Source organism: Nyctereutes procyonoides, unplaced genomic scaffold (assembly GCF_905146905.1).
Source record: "Nyctereutes procyonoides isolate TBG_1078 unplaced genomic scaffold, NYPRO_anot_genome, whole genome shotgun sequence".
In the NCBI taxonomy this organism is placed as follows: Eukaryota; Metazoa; Chordata; class Mammalia; order Carnivora; family Canidae; genus Nyctereutes; species Nyctereutes procyonoides.
In genome coordinates this window covers 7,393,180-7,412,463 of record NW_026575047.1, presented here as the reverse complement: position 1 = coordinate 7,412,463, position 19,284 = coordinate 7,393,180, and the positions used below count along the sequence as shown (strand labels likewise).

The 19,284-nt window shown below is 48.9% G+C and overlaps 1 protein-coding gene and 1 long non-coding RNA gene across 2 annotated transcripts; one reads left to right on the top strand and one right to left on the bottom strand.

The window, feature by feature from the left end:
• Positions 1 to 3,610: 3,610 nt before the first annotated feature.
• SMIM20 (small integral membrane protein 20) lies at positions 3,611 to 16,237 on the bottom strand. The gene is made up of 3 exons (XM_055326498.1): positions 16,039 to 16,237; positions 5,033 to 5,089; positions 3,611 to 4,284 (listed from the first exon to the last, which is right to left on the bottom strand). The coding sequence occupies exons 1-3, from the start codon at positions 16,145 to 16,147 to the stop codon at positions 4,247 to 4,249; spliced, it is 204 nt and encodes a 67-aa protein (XP_055182473.1). The 5' UTR covers positions 16,148 to 16,237; the 3' UTR covers positions 3,611 to 4,246.
• A 189-nt stretch (positions 16,238 to 16,426) lies between these two features.
• On the top strand, positions 16,427 to 18,221 carry LOC129510418 (uncharacterized). The gene is made up of 3 exons (XR_008664587.1): positions 16,427 to 16,695; positions 17,410 to 17,671; positions 17,856 to 18,221. It is a non-coding gene; the product is annotated as an uncharacterized LOC129510418 (long non-coding RNA).
• The last annotated feature ends 1,063 nt before the right edge of the window (positions 18,222 to 19,284 follow it).

Below are 19,284 nucleotides of genomic sequence, written 5' to 3'. Positions count from 1 at the left end.
TTATCCTGTTTTTATTCATCCAAATGGAATCTAAAAGTACTCTTGCAACTGGCTTCATTTATTCAGCATTGTTTGTGGCTTCATTGTATTGTTCATTCTCATTGCTGTATCGTATCCCATCATGTGAATATATCACAGCTTATTTTTCCATTGTACTGTTGACGGGCATTTGGCCGCTGTGAACATTCTGGTACATGTCTACGGATGAATCTACAATTGCATTTCTGCTGCATCAGGAGTAGAACTACAGGGGCCCGGGGCTGGTGAATGCCCAGCGTCGGAAGACACCCCAAACATCTTGGAGGGGACTTTTCATGTTCTGCATCATCTCGATCTTATTTGTGACTTCATTTCCCTTCCTAGGTTGTTAGTGGTTTCTAACTGAATAAATACTGTTTGTGCCCTGCCTCATTTTCAAACGAGGGATCTAACCTACAGGATAGGACACTGGAGTGAGAAAGCAAAGACAAGGTCTGGAGGGGGAAAGGATAAAGTGAGTGCGGTGGCCCACATAAATTCCACAGGGCTTAGGTACTTTGTAAAAAGCTGGAGCACAACTGTGGCTGAGCTTCCTGCCAGCCAGAGGGAAACAAGCTACCCCCACGAGGCTCACAGGGTAGATGGAGTGACTGCTGGGCAGTGTAGCTATTCCTGGTTCTGAGAAGTAAAGACTTGTCAGCCTGAACCTTCCTCAAGGGGATATTGTTTGACGCTGAAAACAAAGGATCCAACTTCATTTTGGTAATAAAAAATTCTCGATCACTCTCCCCGAAAGCCTCCCTTCATGTGGACACGACAAAGCATGGTTCGCTACAAGTGTGCTGCAAGCAACTAGTGCAAACTAGACACACAATTTTCAGGTCTGACTAAATGTGAGAAACACAACTAGACTCAGCGCATGGTCTAGGGGCCTGTAGGGTCTCCGAGACCCTTTCAGGAGGTCAGCATGGCCAAAAGGACTTTTATAATACCACTGAAGCTGTTTTGCTTTTTTTTTTTTTTTCCAAGTTTGAGATAGAATTCAGTGATTCCTCAGTCTTATGTAACACCCAGTGTTCATTACATCACGCGCTCTCCTTAATGCCCATCCCCCAGTTGCCCCGTCCTCCTACCCATCCCCCCTCTAGTGACCTTCAGTTTGTTTCCTAGAGTGAAGAGTCTCTTATGGTTTGTCTCCCTGATTTCATCTTAATTTTTCCTTCCCTTCCCCTAGGTTCAACTGTTTTGTTTCTTAAGGTCCACATGAGTGAAATCATAGGGTATTTGTCTTTCTCTAACTTATTTTGCTTAGCATAATGCCTTCTAGTTCCATCCACTGTGTTGCAAATGGCAAGATTTCATGCTTTCTGATGCCTGAGTAGCATTCCATTGTGGGTCTATACCACATCTTCTTTATCCATTCATCTGCCAACGGACATCTGGGCTCTTTCGGTATTTTGGCTATTGTGGACATTGCTGCTATAAGCATCGGGATGCATGTGCCCCTTCAGATTACCGTTTGTAACCTTTTGATAAATACCTAGAGGTGCAATTGCTGGGTCATAGGGTAGCTCTATTTTTAAGTTTTTGAGGAACCCTCATACTGTTTTCCAGAGTGGCTGTACCAGTTTGCATTCCCACCAACAGTGTAGGAGGGTTCTCCTTGCCTTTTTTTTTTTAAATATTTATTCATGGGGGGGGGCAGAGAGAGAGAGAGAGAGAGAGAGAGAGAGAGAGAGAATCCCTAGCCAGACTCCCCACTGAGCATGGAGCCAGACGCCAGGGTTCCATCCTAGGACCCTGAGATCATGACCTGAGCCGAAACCAAGAGCCGGCCATTTAACTGACAGCACTACCCAGGTGTCCCTGCATCTTTGCCTTTTTTACTCTCATCTTCTTATGAGTATGTACAATGTAGTTTCCCAGAGGCCACGTGACATGTGGTATAGCAACAGCTCGAATGCAGAAGCAGATACTCTAGCTGTTAAGAGAATCTGTGCGCCAGACATTAAAGAAAATTGCAAATTATTTATTTGGGAAAACAAATTTTCTTTAATATTTTATTTATTCATGAAAGACACAGAGAGAGGCAGAGACATAGGCAGAGGGAGAAGCAGGCTCCTTACAGGGAGCCCAATGTGGGACTCGATCTCAGGATCCCGGGACCATGACCTGAGCCAAAGGCAGATGCTCAACCACTAAGCCACCCAGGTGTCCCTGGGAAAACAAATTTTCACAAAAAATATGTCATATCACTCTATATGGGTTTGTTATTGATATTAAATAAATTAATAAACATTTTAAAATTGTATTTTAATTTCAAATACAGTACCTACAGGTATAACCCACATGAGGAGAAACACTCTGGGATCTTCAAAAAATTTAAGAGTGTCAAAGAGTCCTGAGATCTAAAGTTGGGGAACCACTGATGTAGAGAAAGATTTCTTGAAAAGGATGTCGTTGGCCACTAGTCCCAGAAGATAATCCATGAAAAATATTTTGTGGTCAAATACATTTGAGAAAAGGTAAACCTCTCCTGGAAATCATCAAATTAGAAACAAAGAAGCCATGTTTACTTTAACTCTGTGTTTCCTCACTGTATCTGAGCAAGATCCCCTGTTCAGACGGCTTTCATTATCATCCTGGAGGCATACCTGGGAGCCTCGTGGATGAACTTCAAGGCCCTTGGTCAGTCCCCAAGAGTAGCGTCTCTTACCACCCGGCTTTTGTCAAGCGTGGGCGGCAGAGTCGGGTATGACACCTCTGACAACATGAAGGCTGCTCCTTTTATTATAAACATCAAGGCAGCTGAGCAGGACACAGGGTTCCTTTATCTCTGCAAAGAGGTGTACCAAGGGCAGGGTGAAAGCCAGGACAAAGATCCCGTGGAAGGGACGAAGCGGAGTCTGTTCCAACTGACAAACAGGCCATCGCGGTCCCTAAGTTCTCTACAACATCTCCCAGAGCAGATGGTAACCGTGCTTGCCTCGGTCATAAAGAAATCTCAATCAGGCACCCACAGAATGCCACACTATACACAACTTCCTGGTGCCCCCTCCAAGGAAAGTAGTGGCCATATTTACCCTGAATGAGTCAACTTCTTTTATTGGATTATTAACTGTAAGTCAATGAAATGTCAGGGAATATCTACCAAAAAATGATGGCTTTGGTTTTGGAGCTGTCAGTCTGGTTTTTTTTTCTGACAGTAATTATATCACTGTGTCAGTCGTCTGTTAAGCAAACTCCCAGTTCACAATAGTAACATTATGTCATCAGGCAGCTTATCAAAAGAGAACCCACAGTGATGTGCAAGGCACTCTGGGAAATCTAAAAATGAAAAGGAGGGGTTTCTCCAAAAGCGTATCGTCTAGTAAGGGGCCAGACAGGGCACCAGAGAAAGAAAAGCATTCTCACCCTCATCTCTGCAGCAGCTGGTGAGGAACCTCAGAGAGCACTGCAACCAAGAAGGGTCTGTCTCAACACCTTTGCTATTTACCTTTCACATGTTTACTTGTACACAAAGTGAGAAACGCCACACAGTCGACTATCTTGTCAAATATGCTCTAGTCAAATAGTACTTCTTAGCATACATTCATGAGCTTAAATAGGATTTTCAAAAAGACTTACACCATTGTGAATTAAAAACAGATCATTTTAATAAACGTATTTTCACTTCTGTTAATTCGACACTGATTTCTATTACACATGCACGGCCATTTAGTTTAACTCGCTTCGCATTTGTTTTCCAACATGCAGCAACCTTCGATGAGATGGCTACGCTGAGCTGCTTATTCTTAAAGAGTACAATGTACCTTGTCCCCAAGTTTTATCAACCTTAATGTTTCCAAAGAGCCCTGTGAGGTTGCTCAGCACGGTGGCTTTTTACTGAAATTTCCTATTTGGAGGATGGCAAGACAGAGTAGGATCTTCCCAAGTCCACTGGCTGCTTGCATTCACATCACAGCTTGGTTGGGAAAGCGGTAGAGACTGAATAATAAGTAGATCTCCTCCAAACACAGCTGGGTGAGAGAGCTTCATTTTTAGAAAGTAAAGCAAATCATGAAAACCTCCCTAATGGTGTGATTTGCTCCAGGGCTCTTTTGATACTTAAGAAGGGAAATATTAGTCCTTGTGCACACTCCTCTTATTTTCAGCTTTATGGAGTTTTCTTCTCCAGCCATCCTTCTACCGTGAGGCAATTTATTGTACTTGCGGCAGAATGGAAAGCATGAAGATGTCTTTCATAATCGAGGTGGTGATAGCCTTCTCATTTCCTGCCAAATGGATCAGACCACACTTTTAACCCTATAGAAAGAAACATGAATCAAAACAGGATTCGCCTTTCAACTTCCCCACTTCCTGCAACTGCAAACTGGCAAAACGACATCAGAATTCAGTTGTGGAATTTCCATGTAGTTTGAGACAGTGCGGCAAGCTGCCGAGAGCCTGGGATGCTACGGCTGGGCAGCCATGACCTCCAGGAGAGACTTTTAAATGGCTCAGAAATTGCCCCACAACAGGAAGCGATGCATCTGGCCAAGTTAAAACATAAATAACAATATTACCAAAAGAAAAAACAACCCAAAAAAACAAAACAAACAAACATTGCCACAGATTACAAGAGTTTTGGTTAATCAATTGGAAGCTTCTCCTTCTCACCCAACTTGGACCATGTGAAAGTAACCATTCAGACACAAAGGGAACTTTTGAGCTGCTGTAACAAAGCAGAATCCTGCATCAATTAGAATAGCTCGAGAGTAAGCAGGCTTTTCCCCAGGAGGGTAGGGTTTAACTAGGTGCTTGGTAAATCAGTCTGCAGAACCGAGTATCCTTCATACTCAATCGCACATTTGTGACATTTTTATGCCCATTTATCAAATGCACAAGAGGAATGAGCAAACGTGCAAAACGTACTCCTGGGTGAAAATGTTAAACTCCTGTGCAAGGAACAGGACAATCGCCAGCCAGCGTCCCCACTCCAAAGATTTCTTGTGCTGCAGGGCCAGCACACACACAGTTACAGATGCGATTCTGCTTTGATTTTTAAGTTTACCTGGTGGCTGCACATCTTCCTGAATAATTCCAGCTCGATTTACAGCTTGCTCTTTCTCTGAAAAACACAACAGAAAAATTGCTCTTTACAAAGGTGGGGGCTGGGCCGTGGTCGTGGAAATCTGTCTATTTATGTGGGACAATGACAGGGGACGATTCGGAAACAATACACGCGAGACGCAAATACTAAGAGCTTTTAGGTTATGGAAGTTGGATCCAACAGAGCAGAAAGACTGGGCATTTTCAATAAAAGCAAAGAAAGCCGTACTTCAAAAGAAAAGCTCCCGACTAACATCTTTTCTCGGTGATCTCAGCATTTTGGAAAGGCAACAAAACAACAGAAAAAGAACAATTTTGAAAGAGCTGGTGGGCGTGATATTAGGAGGGAAAGGCTGCTGAATTGAAGGAACAAGCACAATTAACAAGAAAACGATGTAGTTTCTATGTCTCAAATGTGCTCCGCCGAAGGACTAGACCCAGAGCTAAATATGCTATGTTTTTGATAGGAAATAGAGCAGAAAATTAATCTTTGGGTGGGTGGCTTTGGTTTGGATAATTGAAGCTTCCCTAATTGATTGCAGGTGCTGTGCCAATTAGTAAGCGCGTTCCAGCTATAGCAGCTCAGCCCATCTCTTTGGAGATGTCCAACAGGCGAGGGCCAAGAGAAATTGGGCATTTTATGTCTGTGGGCTTCAAGCGCTCCGACACATCTTTCTAAGTGGTTTAGAATAAACCCAAGGTCTGTGAAAACAAAGACTTATTATTTCAAGTATCTTGACAAACAAATGGCGGCTTTTCAGCGGAAAGACTTGGAGCCAGAGGATGTTTACTACTAAATTATAGTAATTAAATGTTGTAATCAGACCTTTGTCTTAATCAGGCTGACAGTGTTTCTTGAAATCCACATTTAGTTCTTATTTAATATCAGGCCTTTCCCTTTATTCTGGCCTCTGGATTCTCATAAAGTTACAAGAAGCGTAAAGGTACAAGAAGCAGGGATTTGCCAAATCGAATATTCATGGAACCTGCTTCTCCAGTGATGTGATAGAAAGTCAATCCCAAGTGACCTACCTGATAGTTTTATCAATGCTAAGTTTTGCTTTGGCAAATAAAACACTGGACAACAGGGATTATATGAATCTCGGTATCTAACTCTACGACAGGCAGTGGGAAGACACAGCATAATGAAGCCCATTACAGACAAGGGCCCAGTGGTTTCCCGGGGCCTCTCTGAAAAGCAGCAGGTAGGCGATAACCAACACCCTCCGGACCAAGATATGCCAAAAGGTTTCTTCCATCTAGAGTGGATAATGGAGCCTCTCAGGTGTCGGATTTTCTAAAATAACTCCAACACAAAGGGTGATCTCATTTCCTAAGACATTAAATTCCTGGAGGATTGAGCCCTACCATACTGCCAACGTGTAAGGTCTCGAAGTACAGATGTGTCTCAAACATGCGCTTAGAAAATGCCAACCAGTGTAGTCTTTCTACACTGCCATCGATCGTGCCAGGAATAAACATAGATACGATGTTCCACACCTAAAAGGTCCACTTGCCAGTATTATGGAAGAGGTGGGGTTTTCTTATTTAAGATTTTATTTATTTGAGAGACAGAGCACGCACGTGTACATGGGCGGGGGGAGCAGAGGGTGAAGGGTACGTAGACTCCACACTGAGTGAGGAGCCCAATATAGGACTCGATCCCATCACCCTGAGATCATGACCTGAGCCCAAATCAAGAGTCAGATGCTTAACCGACTGAGCCACCCAGGTGCCCCTGGAAGAGGTGGGTTTTAAAAAAATAATAATTGCCAGAAAGCTTTCTAAGCCATAAATTTAAGAAAATCTGACAGCCTGGTGTACTGCATACATTCTCCAAGAGGCGGTACTACAAAGCTGGAGACGCTGGCAGGCTGCCAAGCACCAAAGGAAGTTGACTTCTGATAGCAAGGACAGAATGTCTAATTGTATCCTAACCTCTCACAATGCAATGGAGAACCAAGTGAAGAGAAAGAAATCCCTGTCTTCACACTTTCTTGCTAATTGCTAATGAGGTTGGAGAGAGGCTAAGGCTTTATTTAAAATAGACCATAATCTCTTTCTAATCCTTGTCCTTATGCAACCACCTCGGTTTTTTTGGCTTGGACAGGCAATTTAAACCGATTTGCTGAACTAGTTCCTACCAAGTGATAACTGGTATTAGCATCCTATCTACATCCCCTGGTTCTTTAATCCATTAATGTTTTATAAATACTCTAAAGTCTAAGCAGTCTTATATAAATTCATGACATGACACAAAGACACTTTAAAATTTGTGAATGTGGAATTTGCTAGAAGGAAAACAAACCAGTCCCTCGGGACTTAGCAGTACGTGCCTCTTGCTGAAGTTGACAGTAAGTTTCTATTTTGTTGTCATTAGAGAAACAGCAAGTGTCTATAAACCTCAGGAAAAGAGCGATGCTGAAGTCAGGGGTTTAACCATGTGAACAAATCAGGATAAGCTAATTACTGACTTTTCAGTAGTGAGCATGTTTCTATCAGGAGTGGAATGATTAAGACGCAAATAGGCAACCCTGGGCCTGGAGCTTTGTGATGCTGGTTAGCAAAATCCCCGCTCCGGCATCTCAGCAAGCCCGACTCTGCCCCCTGGTGCTACGGCAGGAGTGTGATTTGTGGTTTTAATTGAGGATCGTTATCTTCAGTCAAAGGGCCAAAGTATTATTATTAACACTGCTAATGCATGTGAGCGGGCTGCTCCTCCTATTGTAGTGATTCCACTTAATAATTTTTAAGTCTCTGAAAATGAAAACATAGCTTTTTATTAAATGTCCGTGCTGTCAAACAGCTCTAACCATGTGACTTGTTGCTTTGACATCCACAACTCCACAACAAAGGAAGACAGTGTTCCCTGGCGCCCGCTGACCACTGACTGGCTGGGCGTGCGCTGGTGGAGGGCCAGCAGCAGGAAACCGAAAAGCAGGTGCAGAAGGTCAGGGCCTCCGAGCCCTGCCCCGCAAGAAGGCGGCCTCAGGACCCCTCCCTGGCATCTCCTCTTAGCAACGGACAGTTAAAAATAAAAGCCCCTCAAAACCCGAAGTCCTTGGACAAATGGCAACATTTGAGTATGGACTGTGTGTGAGATAATAGCATTGTGTCAATATTAAGTTTCCTGGCCTGGATAACTGCATTGTGGTTACGTAAGAGACTGCCCTTGTTCTTCGGAAATACATATCGAAGTGTCTGGGAAGGAAAGCTCACAGGGTCCCGAGCTTACTCTCAAATGGCTCAGCAGAACAGAAATAATTATACGTATATGTAATTCTGTACTCACATGTGTATGTATGTATGTGTAGACCTGTAATACAGCATCCGTGGGGGGAAGCAAATGTGGCAAGATGATAACTGGTAATCTAGGTGACGTAAATATACAGGGATTTATCATGCTATTCTTAGGTCTTTTCTGTTGGTTATTTTTTTTTTTTTTAATAACTGAAACACACAACTGCAGAACAAATTTTTAGGAAGTTCTTACACTTCCTTGTGACGTTCCGTGACAATTACCTAAAGGCAATTTTTTTCACACAGCAAATAAAATATTTAGAAGTTACTTTTCCAGTGCTCTCATCCTGCTGCTGTTGTCTAGACTCTTGCTCCATCTGACGGCAGGGTCATCTAGAACTGGTTGTGCACCAGTGCCCAGCTGAACCAGCAGTGGGAGGCATCAAACGGCCATAGTGACAAGTGTGAACCTGTGGTGGAGGGGGCCCAGATGGCCACCGGAAGTACTGACTCTTCCCGATGCCATACACATTTTGTTCCTCCACCAGATTCTGGTTGAACCCAGGGGGCTCTGTAATGCTGGTCAGAAAATAAGACTGCAGGCTAGCCCTGCACTGCGCTGGAGTCTATGGGCGAAAGAAACAAAAAGCATGTTCTAGCACCTGGCATGTAATAGGGCAGATGCTCCTCCAAGGTACGAAGTATCCTGGATCAAGTGATTTCTTGCAACCGGAATGACACTTCCAGCTGGGGGCAGAAGGTGCGGCAGTTAAGAGAATGCAATCGAGTGGTAGGAGGACAGAGCTCTCTCCACAGCAATTCTGGGCGACCTTTCCCTCTGCTACTGAACCCTCTCCGCTGTCTTAAAGGCACATGAAGCAGCACATCATTAGGCAGCAGACAAGGTCAGGGAGTTAGGCTCTAGTGTCCACCCAGCAATTAATGTTCTCAGTGACTTTGGTTAAGTCACCTAAGTGAGGGGACTGAAGGGGCACGGGTTTTTGGGCAAAGCTCTTAGGATTTTATGCTTCTGCACATCTAATTAAAGTCAAAAAACAAGCAGGATCACAGAAAATGATCCTATTCCGTCTCATTTCACTGGCTGGCATAAGATGCATGTTATTTTTAAAAGGCCGTATTCGGGATCACTGTCTAGTTCTAGGACACACACAGCCAGATTAGGCTCTGAGCTACAGCAGCTGTAGTCTCCCCGAAACGCGGGCTCTTCCAGCAAACCGCGCCGTGCCAGCAGGATGAAAGCTAAAAAGCATCATCTGGGATTCCCTCCAGGAGCACAACAGAACCATCCCCATACTTCTGGTTTGGGATCGCCGACCACCAGTGCCAGCGCCGTCTCCCCCAGTGCTCATTTCGGGACTGAAGTGTCACGTGTAGAACTGACCTTGTCATCCACGTAACGCTTAGCGAGTGGAAGAGCTGAGGGTCACAGTGCATGTCAACATGAAACCCAACAAAGCAGACTTGCCACAGCAGCCTGCCTGCTTTTAGAGCATGGAAGATCTCTTTGACCTCACTTTATCTAAGCAGCCTTGTTCTTTCCTGCTGCCTTGAGGCTTGTTCCGGCAGAGACCCCGGAACCCAGCTGTCCCTGCACTCCCCATGCCGAGGCTGGCCCAGCTGACACTCAGGCCCTACGTGGGAATGTGGGCTCCTCCCTTGCCAGCCACTGGCCCCCTTCCCAAGGACTGAATGGCCTACGTTGCCCTGCACTTTCAACAGCTGTGGCCTTCTCCTCAGTCTGTCCAGAGTCCTGGGGAAGACAAACATGTGGAGGATGGTGGGGAGAGGAAGATCCAACAAGAAAGGTTAAAGATGGGAGTGGCTGAAAGGCAGGAGCAAAAGAGCAAAGGGAAGATGACTGGCACTGGGTGGTCACAGAAGTTCAGGGAAGACAGTGCTCCCAGAAGGGAGAGAGAGTCTGGCTGGGAGTTGTGCCTCTCACTCACAGATGACTGCACTTCCTGTGTTACAGACAGAACAGAAGTCCTCACCAACAACTTCCCCACACTGAACCCAGATATAGCTGCATCCACACCTGCCCTTCCTCCTGAGCCCGTGGGAGAGGTGTCCTGACTTTGGTCCAAGGCTTTCCTCCAACTGATCTCGAGATCCCCTACCACCTGTCGCTCTGTGAATTATCTTCACCTTTCTTTGTCCAGAGACTTTTGGCTGTCCCACCTCTCCCTAAAAAACAAAACAAACAAAAAAACCCTCTCCCGAGACCCCCTGACCTGCTGCAAATATATTCCGTCATTCTCTCCATACAGTCAAATACCTTGAAATAGCCAATTCAGGGGACAGCTGCCAGCTCTCTGCCCACCACCAAACCACTAAGGCGTTCTTAACAAGATAACTATGACCTTCACCTTGTTTTCATAAATCTACTGAGTATTTTTTTAAATTCAATTAGCCAACATAAAGTACATACGTACTTTATAAATACACTATGTAAAGTACGTATGTACTTTATGAATACTTTATGGAATACGCTACGTAGTCCATAGCCCATCAGATGTAACACGCAATGATTTACCCGCTGCGCGGGACACTCAGCACTCATCACATCACATGCCCTCCTTAATGCCCATTGCTGAATACTTCCACTTCTTATCTTTTGCCTCCTGGAAGCCCAGCCCTGCTGGCCATACCCCTTTGCACCCAGAGTTGTCTTTATGGGACGTGTGACTGTAGCCTCTGCTGGTTTTAATCCTCTTGCTCCAGCCACTCCTCCCCCATCTCCTTTGACGGCCGCCTCTCTGAGCACTTGCCCTTTCAACACCGTGTTCACCAGTCATCTGTCCTAGGCCAGCTTGTCTCGCGCAGTCTCTCAGTGCGGTCTGGGAGCCCTCACCTCCCATGGCTCTGCCTCCCGTCCCATGCTGATCCAGCACCCCATCTCTAGCTCTAGCTCAGGCCCAGTGCCTCAGCTCCAGACTGGAATATTCCATAGCCCATCAGAAATCTCCAGGAGCATATCCAGATACCTAAAACACATGTGTCCAAAGTTGAACTGGTTCATCCTCCTCACTCCCAAAACCAGTTCCTTCTTGTGTTGCCTAATGACCAGCGCCACCATCTCCTCCGCGGCTGGAACCTGGAAACTGTCACTCTTCCTTGTCTCCTCCCTCACCCTGTAGCGTTTACTTCTTAAATATAGCTCCCCTCCTCCAGTCCCATGACCACCACTGGTTCAGGCTAGTCACCTCTCCGTACTCTCCTGTGACCACAGCAAGTACAGCCTCCTCCTATCTGGAATTCTTGTTCCCAGCCTTGACCCTGGGTGAGACTGAATCTGGTCGCCTCACTCTCCCGATTAAAATACTTCCATGAGCCTCCACTAGCTAGATGCTGGGGACAGCAGAGGGCTGTGGGAGTATTTTAATCAAGCCAGCAGGATGATCAAATTCAAAGAACAAATGGCATGACAGCAGACTTTTCAACAGACACGGAGAATTGGGAGTTCTGGCCATATTCTGACAAACGAGGATGAACTCCACCAGTTAGACGCTCAAGAAAGAAATATTATTAGATGCACCTCAGAATGAAGAAAACGGACACTGGGAAGCAGTGAGAAGTAGGGCTTGCTGAGTAAAGAATGGGGGCAAAGAGGAACAATCAGTGACTATAAAACCCTGATGGTATTGACTGGAGAGGAATAAACACCGGGAGTGCTGTGCGGTCCAAGGACCAAGGCATTCTCCTCAGGTCTTTGTATAGGAGGATAAGGATACTGACTAACTTTAAGCAGTAATCACAAAATAATCAAAAGAGAATGTAAAACTTAAAAAAAAAAAACAGAGAAGGTAAAAAATAAAGAAACCGTGAAGGCAGAAATGGAGAGAAAAAAAGGAGTTCTAGAAATAGAAGGATAAATAGAAAACACAAAACAAGACAGGACAAATAAATCCATCAGTAAACATATATGAAAATGAGCTCAATCCAGCAGTTGAAAGAAATGACCAGATTGGATTAAAAAATCCAAGTTAGGCTGGTTATGAGATTTAAGGACAGATGCCAAGCGCTGCCTGGGTGACTCAGGCAGTTAAGCATCCGACTCTTGATTTCGACTCAGGTCATGATCTGCGGGTTGTGAGATCGAGCCCTACACTGGATTCCTCACTCTGGTTGGGGGGGGGAGTCTGCTTGTCTCCCTCTCCCTCTGCCCCTCCCCCTGCTGTCTTTCAAATAAATAAGTCTTTAAATAAATAAATAAATAAATAAATAAATAAATAAATAAATAAAGGCACAAATATAAGAAATACACCAGGAAAGTCTAACCAAAACAATGCTGGTAATTCTAATATTGATATGATAGACCTGGGGAGGAACAGGAGGGATAAAGAGGACCCTTTATACAATGATAATTGGAAAAAAGTCTCCAGAACATTCTCTATCGTGTGTACCTAATAATATGGCCTGAGGATACCCAAGTAACAGAATTAAGAAGCTTGGTCTGGAATCGGCGCACACAGAACTCTGTACCCAATGATGAGATATACCCACTTCAAGCACAGAAGGAACACTTCCATAATTGACCTGCATTAAGCCCACAGAGCAAATCTTGACCAATATCAAGGAATCAAAATCATATAGTCCTCATTCTTTAACCACAAATGCAAGTAAAGTAGAAATTGGCAACAAAAGAGCAACCAGAGAAAATTAGCAACTGTGACTGCTGGGTAGGGAATCAGGATTTGGGCTTGGCGGAAGCAGGGAGACCAGCTCAGAGTCTAAGAAGCGGGTGGAGGAAATGGGTTGGATGACGGTGGGGACAGTGAGATGGACAGAAGCGCTCTGACCATCTTGTACAGTCACGTATACCCGACACCTAACGCAGTACCAGGTACACAGCCGTTGCTAAAATCCAGGTTATGAAAAAATGCAAAGACTAGTCCAAGGTGCTGAAACGAATTGCAGCTCCATCCTCCCTACAGACAGGCCAGGTTTCCATGGCCCGGTCACCAACGCCTCACCTGCCTGGACCCCAGGTTAGTGCCAGGTCAGCCAGCCGGGCTTAAATCTCCTTACATCCTTGCCTTATAGCTCCTTTTTTTTTTTTTTTAAAGATTTTATTTATTTGACAGAGAGAGAGTGTGTGCTTACGCATACAAACACACAAGCAGGGGGAGCGGCAGGCAGAGAGAGGGAGAAACTGGGAGCCCCATGTGGGGCTCGATCCCAGGACCCCAGGACCCCAGCCCAAGCCAAAGGTAGATCCTCAACCCACTAAGCCACCCAGGTGCCCTGGTTCCTTACTTTTTTAAAACATTTTTAGGGGATGCCTAATATAATAAAACTATACTAGATGTTTCCATACCTGTGATCTCATTTAATACACCCCAACACCTACAGATTAAGTCCTGCAAAGTCCACTGCTACAGATGAAGAAACAGACTGGGCTCAGGCAGGTTACGTAACTCACCTTAAGACCCTTATCTTGCAAGGGTTTTAGACCCTCACCTGCCCTGCTTCCCTTCTCACCGCCTCAGAAACCAACCTCAGTGTGTCCACGTATAAAATGTGGGTGATGATCGCATAGCAGCTACAACAAATGGTTATGAAAACTATGTGGGTTGACATATATATGAGGTGCTGGGAAGAGAGGCAGACATAAACTCTCAAAAAACACTAGCTGTTTAGTATTTACCTGTTGAAAGAATCAGCTATGAGTCTCAAATAAGAGTTGGCCAATTAACTAAAATTGAGCCAGAAAGGTGGGCAGGCATAGACTGCTCTCGAGTTAAAATGCAGACATTTTAGGCACACTCAGTAAACGTACACCTAAAAGCCCTGATTTTGTCTCAAGCAACTCAGACAACCACAGATTCTAGGGTATCCCTACGAGACTGTTGTCAGAGGGATCCCTGGGTGGCTCAGCGGTTTAGCACCTGCCTTTGGCCCAGGGCATGATCCTGGGGTCCCGGGATCGAGTCCCGCGTCGGGCTCCCTGCATGGAGCCTGCTTCTCCCTCTGCCTGTGTCTCTGCCGCTCTGTGTCTCTCATGAATAAATAAATAAAATATTTGAAAAAAAAGTAAAAAAAAAAAAAAAAAGACTTGCTAGTACGCGTGGCACAAGTCCACGCCTTCATCATCTGATCTACCATGTCTCAAGCTCGGTACCATGCACACCTGGGCTGGGTAATCTCGGTCGGTCATGGGGGGCTCCCCTGTGTGCTGCGGAGGTTTAGCAGCATCCCTGGCCTCTATCCACTGGATGCCAGTAGCACACTCACACTACCCCACTCCACCCCCAGCTGTGACAAGCAAAAATGTCTCCAGATGGAACCAAATGTCCCCTGGGGGACAAAAGCATCCCCAGCTGAGAGGCACTGCGTTTGTCTTCCTGGCAGACACCTTTCCAGTGGGATCTGGAGCGGAGCCCCTTGTCCCAAGTTCAATCCTAGATGCCCTAGTAAGAAAACAGCCTGGGGCAGGATCGGGTCAGGATGAGGGAACCAGACCACACGGGGCTTCAAGCGCCCCCCGTTTATCCTCAGGCGCGCGGGTAGGTGGACGCAGGCTGGGAGGCAGCATGCAGAGGCCACCTCGGTCCTGGGTGATGAAAGAAGCTCCAGGGCAATGCGGGTGTGTGCTTAAAATGCTCTGCCTCCGGAAACCAAATGTAGCATTTGTAAGGGGCAGAGCATTTACACAGAGCTTCTGCCTTCACATCGCCAAGCTCTCAGCCTCTGCTAACGGTCTCCAGGGGCAGGGCTGGCCCTCTTCCATCTTCAAGATGATTCAGGTTTCCTGGAGAACAAAATGAGCCTCTAATGCCTAATATTTTCTCTCTGACAGATGGTTTCAGATGTATCAAAGTGCTAATCCTCGCTGAGGTATAGGTCTCCAGGAAGGAGAGTTTGGCTTTTAGGATGATAGAACTTGAATGATTAAGGAGGAAAATTACTCCCGGGGTGTTCGGCATTGTCATGTGGGCAGCCCGCTTTTAAAATGAAGGAAGACAGCAGGAGCTGAAAAAAAGATGTGGGGAAAAACTCAAAACACCCAGGTTTTACAGTTTAGGTCTGAAATATTTCCACTCAAAGCTGTCCCTGGGAGTGGCAAGGAAGGGCCGTAAAGACACCTTCAGGCTCAGGATGATCAGGGCTCCATCTGCCTCCCTCCAGTATCACCAGCCCCGCCTTCCGGGCGCGGGAGGGGCCCCGCAGCTCACTGGCTGTGCGACCTTGGGCCTGTCGCACGACCTCTCGGAGCCTCAGTGTTCCCGCCTGTCAAATGGGCATGACGACGACCTCAAAGCGACGCCGTGGGCGTCAGAAGTGGCAACGCTTGGGGCTCCTGCCTCGGGCTCGGGGGGGGGGGGGGGTGACCCCGGGATCCGGGGTCGAGGCCCGCGGCGGGGCCTGCGGCTCCGCCCCCCCTCAGTGTGTGTGTCTTTCATGAATAAATAAATACATCTTTAGCTCGTTTGGCTGGCACGTGAGCGTCCGGCCCCTGCCTCCCGAGAGCGCGGACAGGTAAGCGGTGTGGACCACGACGAGGCCACCTGGGAGTCTCCACGGAGGCCAAACGGGTCTCACGTCAGCGACTAGGGGGCAGGTCAGGAGGGCGCCCGGGGGGAGGCGCGGGGTCTCGCGGCCGCTCGGCGCAGGGCTCGGCCCGGCCCGCCTGCCTCCCGCGCCCAGCTCCTCACGGCCCCGAGCGGGCCGCCCGAGCCCGGGCCCCCGCGGGGTCACAGGACTCACGGTACTCCTCCGGCAGCAGCAGGGGCCGGAAGTAGATGGGGTAGAAGGCGGCGCCCACCAGGGAGATGAAGCCGCCGAAGATGAGCGCCGTGCGCAGGTTCGGGGACATGGCGCCGCGCCCGGGCTGCCCGCACCCCGCGAGACCCCGCGAGACCCCGCGCGCCGGGCCGTGACCCCGCTCGGAAGAGGCGGAGCGGCTTTCGCTTCCGGGCCTTGGGGGCGGGGCCAGGGCACGGGGGCGGGGCCTGCGGGGTGGGCGGGCTCGGGGCGGGGCCTGCTGAGGGGGCGGGCCCGTTGGGGTGGGCGGAGCCTGGGGTGGGACCCGCGGGTGGGCGGGGCCGGAGGCGGGGCCTATAGAGTGGACGGGGCGGGGCCTGTGGGTGGGCGGGGCCTCGGGGCGGCGGCCGCGGTGCTGGGGGCCGGGCCGGCCGAGAGGGGCTCTTGCCCTGTTCCAACCCCCGCGCTGCCCGCGGCCCGGCCCCCCCTCCGCTGCTCCCCCCGCCATTCTCCTGACCTCTTGGGTCACCCTTTCCCCTCGACCAGCCACGCTTTCTCCTTCTCCCCACCCTTCTCTGATTTCGGTGACTTTCCGCCCCGAGCTGCGTGCTGTCCGCGGCTCGCTGATTCCATCCCCCCGGCTGTGGGCCCATTTTACAGGTGAGGCAAGCGCGGCTTCGGACGAGTGACCGCGCCTCCTAGAGGCTGCTGGAGGGGGTGAGGGGCCAGGGGCCGCGCGCCCGCCCCGGATGGCCTGCAGGGGGCGTCTGACCCGAGCCCCGGGACTACGGGATCAGGACTAGGGGGGAGGAGTCTTGTGTCAACGTCCCGACGGCAAGTAGATCCGTCCGCTCGGTTCCCTCTGCTGCGCGTCTGGGTTAGAATGAGGATGGGGAAGGAGTAGGGTCAGGGCAAGGCGGGGAGCCCGCGGCCGGTCCCAGGGATGGGACCTTGGGGCTGTGCCTTACTGCGTGGGGTGGGGCCGCTGAGGTTGGACGTGCTCCCTCCCTTCCTAGGGTCGCCGTCCTCCGTCCTTCCTGGGGTAGGGGGCGCTGTGGGGGCAGGCGAGGTGCCCAGGGGTACGGAGCGGCTGGGACTAAGGTTTCTTGGGCCTTCCCTGAACCCTTTATAAATAAGGATGCTACCAGCGGCCCGGGCCGGGGAGCAGGAGGCTAGTCACCCGGGCCCCGGCAGTGTCATTTAGTCTGCAAAAGACGTAGGAGCCTCGGCAAGGGCGTGGAGAGCACAGGTCTCCTCTCTGGGTAGCGTTGTCGTGGAGCCGAGCTACCGTCTGCCTCCGAGGCTCCGCGAGCAGGTAAATCAGGTGTTGGATCCGGCGGCAGTTTCATGGACTCTCTGCCGTACCCCAAACAGCAGGCCAAGTGCTCCGAGGGACGCAAAGATGAATAAGCCGTGACCCTTCGCTCCCCGGGCTCCTGCCACGTGGATGAAGAGGCAGGACAGATACAGGAAAAGGTGACTGATGAGGCGGCGCCGCTTGTTGCGGATGAGTGATAGGGGCCTGCGCCGCGGGAGTGCGGGCAGGAAGACGGAGGACTGCGGGGGCGGCGGCAGCTCCTCCAGCAGAGAGGGGAGCTGTGATGGATGCTTTCTGTCCCGTGATACAAAACCCCAGGTGAGCGCACCTTTGTCATGTTAGCAACCGGGAGGCCACTTGTCTTCCTCTCAATAGCACCCGAGTATCTTGGCAAACCACTCCTCTCCCATTCTCAGTCGGGGAGGTGAACTGGGCTTCTCCTCTGCCCCACCCCCACCCCCACCCCCACCCCCACCCCAATGATTTTTTTTTTTTTTTCCAGCTCTGAGAGGTCAGGGGATCGCCAAGAGTGACCAAGCTGCCACACCACAGGGATTGATTGGGACAGGGCCCAGGCCTGGTCGTCCAGCGAAGCCGCATCCTCCTGGCTGCATGACCTCACCATAGTGCCTCCCAGCTGCTGGAAATCTGGATTTGAGCTTGAGGGGATCAGACGCTGGGGTCACCCCGCACCACCATATGGAGACTGAGCGTGAGGACAGTACAGCAGAAGCAAAGCCGAGAGATGGAGAGAAATCAGGTGCTGACATTACCTTTGAGCCCCTGGAGCCGGCTGTGCCTGGAAACGGATCTGCCCCTGGACTTCTCAGTGATAGGAGCCAATGAAGTTCCCTTTTCGCTGAAACCAGTTTGAGTTATTGTGTTTTGTTTTGTTGTTTGTTTGTTTGTTTGTTTACAACAGGAGTTCCAGATGAAGACACCGCGAGTGGGATTTCGTTTCCTTGACGGTTCCACGGGCCGCAAGTCAAGGATTACTCTATTTTATAGCTCAGGTCACTGAGATCCAGGAACTTCTCTTTTAGGGTCACACACCATTAGCTGAGCCAGGACTAGGGTTTAGTTTTCATTCCTAATCTGACAGGCTCCTCCCTGAGACCTGGCGGTCTCCATAAGCAAGCTTGGCAGGATGGCTGCATGAGCCCTACACACAGCAGCCTCTGAAAGCCAGGCTAGAGACCGCCAGGATGTCCTCCTGTCCGCAGTGCCTCCAAGGCACAGATGGATTAATGTGGGACAGATGAGCCACCCCCTCTCCAAGCAGCAAGTAACCGCAGGGCTTCTCTGTCCCCTGATGTTCATGTAAACGTTTTAGTCTGACCAGCGGCCAGGCCACAACTTATACAGACACACTCATCACCTTGCTAGCATCGTCACACCAAAAATTACTCACCCCTTGCTTGCCACTGAGTCCTAAGCAATACAGGTTCATCTCTTTGAACCCCAGGTTCTCCCCGTTTCTGAAGACCCCACTGACCTACAGATTCAATCGGCAGATCCTTATTGTGTGCTGACTCCAGCCAAGCACTGCGCTGGTTGATTGGGAACACAAAAAGGAAGCATCAGCACTTGTGTATTTGACAAAGGTTTACTGAGCCAAGCACCGTGTGACAGCCACATTTCAAAGGCTGGTGGATGCAGCCAGCAGTGAATTCACAAGAGAGTCTGTTGTCCTCGTGGCACCTATGGTGTGGTAGAGGGATATGACGTGGCAGTGGGTAGTAATTGCTTTTTGGTCACTCAGCCTTGCTGAATATTAGCTCCTGATTCCCCATTTGTGTAGGGAGAAGCTGGGGGCAGAGCAAGAATGACGGGCCCAGGAGCCACTAAATAGTAGAGTCAGGATTCAAATCCCACCCCGCTGACTCCAGAGACCTGCATTATCACCAGTGTACACTGCCTCGCAAAGTCAG